At 44.5% G+C, this 3,108-nt stretch overlaps 1 protein-coding gene across 1 annotated transcript; it reads right to left on the bottom strand.

The window, feature by feature from the left end:
* Positions 1 to 425: 425 nt before the first annotated feature.
* LOC307135518 (piggyBac transposable element-derived protein 4-like) lies at positions 426 to 2,805 on the bottom strand (the record flags this gene model as incomplete). Its single annotated transcript, XM_079832037.1, has 3 exons — positions 426 to 682; positions 779 to 841; positions 946 to 2,805. One exon carries the CDS (start codon positions 2,803 to 2,805, stop codon positions 1,306 to 1,308), a length of 1,500 nt encoding a protein of 499 aa, XP_079688163.1. The 3' UTR covers positions 426 to 682; positions 779 to 841; positions 946 to 1,305.
* Positions 2,806 to 3,108: the final 303 nt, after the last annotated feature.

Here is a 3,108-nt window from a genome sequence, read left to right on the forward strand (position 1 = left end):
ACTAGACACTTGAAATTATGTTACCCAAGAGTCATAATAACTCAAAGTAGTATAGGAACAGAGTAACACAAGGTCAAATATACAAGAGAGTGACTAACGATTTCTTTGAATGAGATTCACTTAGGGAAAAATGGATGAGACTTTAATGTTAAGAGCCTGAAAATACCATAAATATAAAACTGAATGTCTGACCATGTTTTGATTCAAATTTGAGGATGATACTCCCAAAAATGTTGTTTCTGTAAGCTTTTATTCAAGAAAAGTCTAGGCGTCCTTTCCAAAAGGCCATTTGGAGACTCCAAATGGACACCTGGTAACCAAATGGCATAAGAAGTAAACACTACATACTACATATATGTATATCAATTCAGAACTGCTCTGCCCATCAAACCACACAAGAAAAACATATTTCACCACAACATTTTAACATTTTAACAAAATAATCTTTATTTTGAAAAATTATAATAGCGAAAACAGTGAAGAAAAAGTGCAATATTCAATCTCACTGCATGTATTGACGTTCCAAACTTGATAATTTTACAACTAATGAACACAAAAGAAGATTTTTTTTTAACATTTGTAATTATAACAGTATTACAGTATTTACAAGGTGTAGTAAGACATGTTGATCAAGGCAGTCACTAAGAAGGTTTGGTCTCTAAACAACTGGAAACCAAAGCCACTGAAAAACAGAAGAGAGAAAGTGTGTAAGCAGAAAAATAAAAATCTAATTTGCAACAATATCTATGCATGCCTGTATGTATGTGTGAGTACTTACCTAGTACTGCCTGATGCCAGCTTGTGACATTTGCTCCAACTGTGCCATCTCAGAAGACACCCACTGCAAATAAGAAGGGGAGAGAGAGAAAAGGTGTGTAAGCAGAGCAAAGAAAGTTTCAAAGAGAAGCATCTTCTGTTTCAACTGTGATAACAGTGAGTACTAACCTTGTACTGCCTGACGCCAGCCTGTCACATTTGTCCAACTGTCCAACTGCACCCACTGCAGAGAGAGAGAGAGAGAGAGAGAGAGAGAGAGAGAGAGAGAGAGAGAGAGAGAGAGAGGGGCAGAGAGCAAACAAGCAGAACAAAACCAAGCAGAACAAACACAAAGTCCAAACGTATTGGTCATGAAAGTGTCAGTGCATCTCTAACCGTTATTTTCTCACACCAGCGATGGCTTCTCTGCCTTCATCCTCCTCCTCGGAACTGCAAATCCACCTAAACTTGGAAACATATCTTGAACAACTATTAGAATTGAACGATTTGAACATGTAAATAAAAACATTATTCACATTATAAACAGGACTAATATTTCCCACCCTGTGCATGCCAGTCATTGTAGCAGTCCCGTTTAGGTAGAAAGCACAGTGGCACATCACAAGTTGCACAGATGACTGGCGTCTTCTTATGGCAGAGCCTGCAATTCCGCCGTCCAGCAGTGCTGTCTTCCGTAATGTGCTTCGGGTTGTGGGCAGCAGCATTTGAAGCCTGAGGAGCAGCTGTTCTTGACTCCAATCCTCCAAGTTCCAGAACAAGCGTTTCCCTGAATGCTTTCTGGGTCAGGGGTTTTTCATTCTTTGCCCTGGCCAGATGCTGATGCAAAATGAAGGCATTGACAACAGCTATATCCACAAAGTGGTAAAAGAAGGTTCGGTACCACTTCCGTGTCTTGTGGAGCACATTGTAGTACCCAATGAGGGCATCGGACAGGTCCACTCCCCCCATGAACCTGTTGTAGTCCAGCACAGCACCAGGAATAGGCACATGCACTTGAGACCACTGCCCATCATTGTCCTTCACCCTCCTTTGCACTGCGTCGCCTTCATATGCTTTGTGGAATGTGGAGGACATCAGCACTTCCCGGGTATCTTTACATTCCACAAACAGCAGCTCACCCTCTCTGAGCCATCGTATGGACCCTCGTGGAGCATTCCGTGGTAGTCTGTTGGTGACTGACTTTGGGAAACCGATCCTGTTCGGACGAATGGTGCCACATGCCCAAATCTTCTTGTGGAGGAGGTCTCTGAAAAGCTTGGGACTGGTGTAAAAATTGTCGACGTACAGCTTGTAACCAGTGCCCAACCTCTTTTCATCTACTAGTGCCATGACAGACTCATAGCTCAGCCCATTCTGAGTTTGCATGGACTTACCCTCGTACACAAAGAACTCACAGGTGTAGCCACACAAGGAATCTGCCAAGACAAACAGCTTGTAGCCCCATTTAGTGGGTTTGTTCTTCATGTACTGCTTGAGTCCAGACCTCGCCTTGGATGCCACCATCCTCTCATCTATGGCAATGTTCTGCTTTGGATGGAAAAATGACCTGCAGGCATCTCTAATGTTGTCATAGAGAGGCTTGATCTTCCCCAAGCGGTCATAGGCTGCTGTTCCCTTTTTCCTTTCGTTTTCTTCATCTTTCCGAGGATCGCTAAGATGAAGAGCGTTTGTGATGGTCAGAAACTTCCTACAAGACATGATCTCTGCAGGAAAGGGAAAAGTGTAGACTCGGGACCTCCTCCAATAATCAGTCAAAGAAGAGACCTTCACGAGACCCATGTACACAACAAGTGCCAGGTAAGACTTCAGATCTTCCACGGTGATGTTGTTCCATGGCTTGTGTCCTTCCTGCTGATTGTTGGCCCCGTAGACATTTGTGTGCTGAACGATGGTTTGCAGCACAGACATTGAAAAGAACAGCTGGAACAACTGCAGTGCGGTGTATGCTGCAGTTGTCACCAACTGTGGCCCAGGTATGCGTGATGGCCTAAACACAGGCTGTGGAGGTCCAATATCCTCATCATCCATATTGTGCCATCTTTCCTGTGAGGTGCTTGGGGACACAGCAGGCACTGACTGGCTCCCCCTCCCCCTCCCCCTCCCTCTCCCCCTCCCTCTGCCTCTCCCTCTCCCTCTGCCCCTCCCGCTCACTTTACCTTTACCTTTACCTCTGGTCACTGAAGTAGATTCAGATGACGATGACGATGACGATGACTGCCGTGGTCTCTTTCGTCGCTCAGGACCGGACTCTGGATTCCAGTCCTCATCTGTGTCAGTTGAAGGCCTATTTAACCCTCCTCTGAGAACAGATTCTGTCAGAATATATTTTAT

This window comes from Gobio gobio (assembly GCF_949357685.1).
Source record: "Gobio gobio genome assembly, chromosome: 1".
In the NCBI taxonomy this organism is placed as follows: Eukaryota; Metazoa; Chordata; class Actinopteri; order Cypriniformes; family Gobionidae; genus Gobio; species Gobio gobio.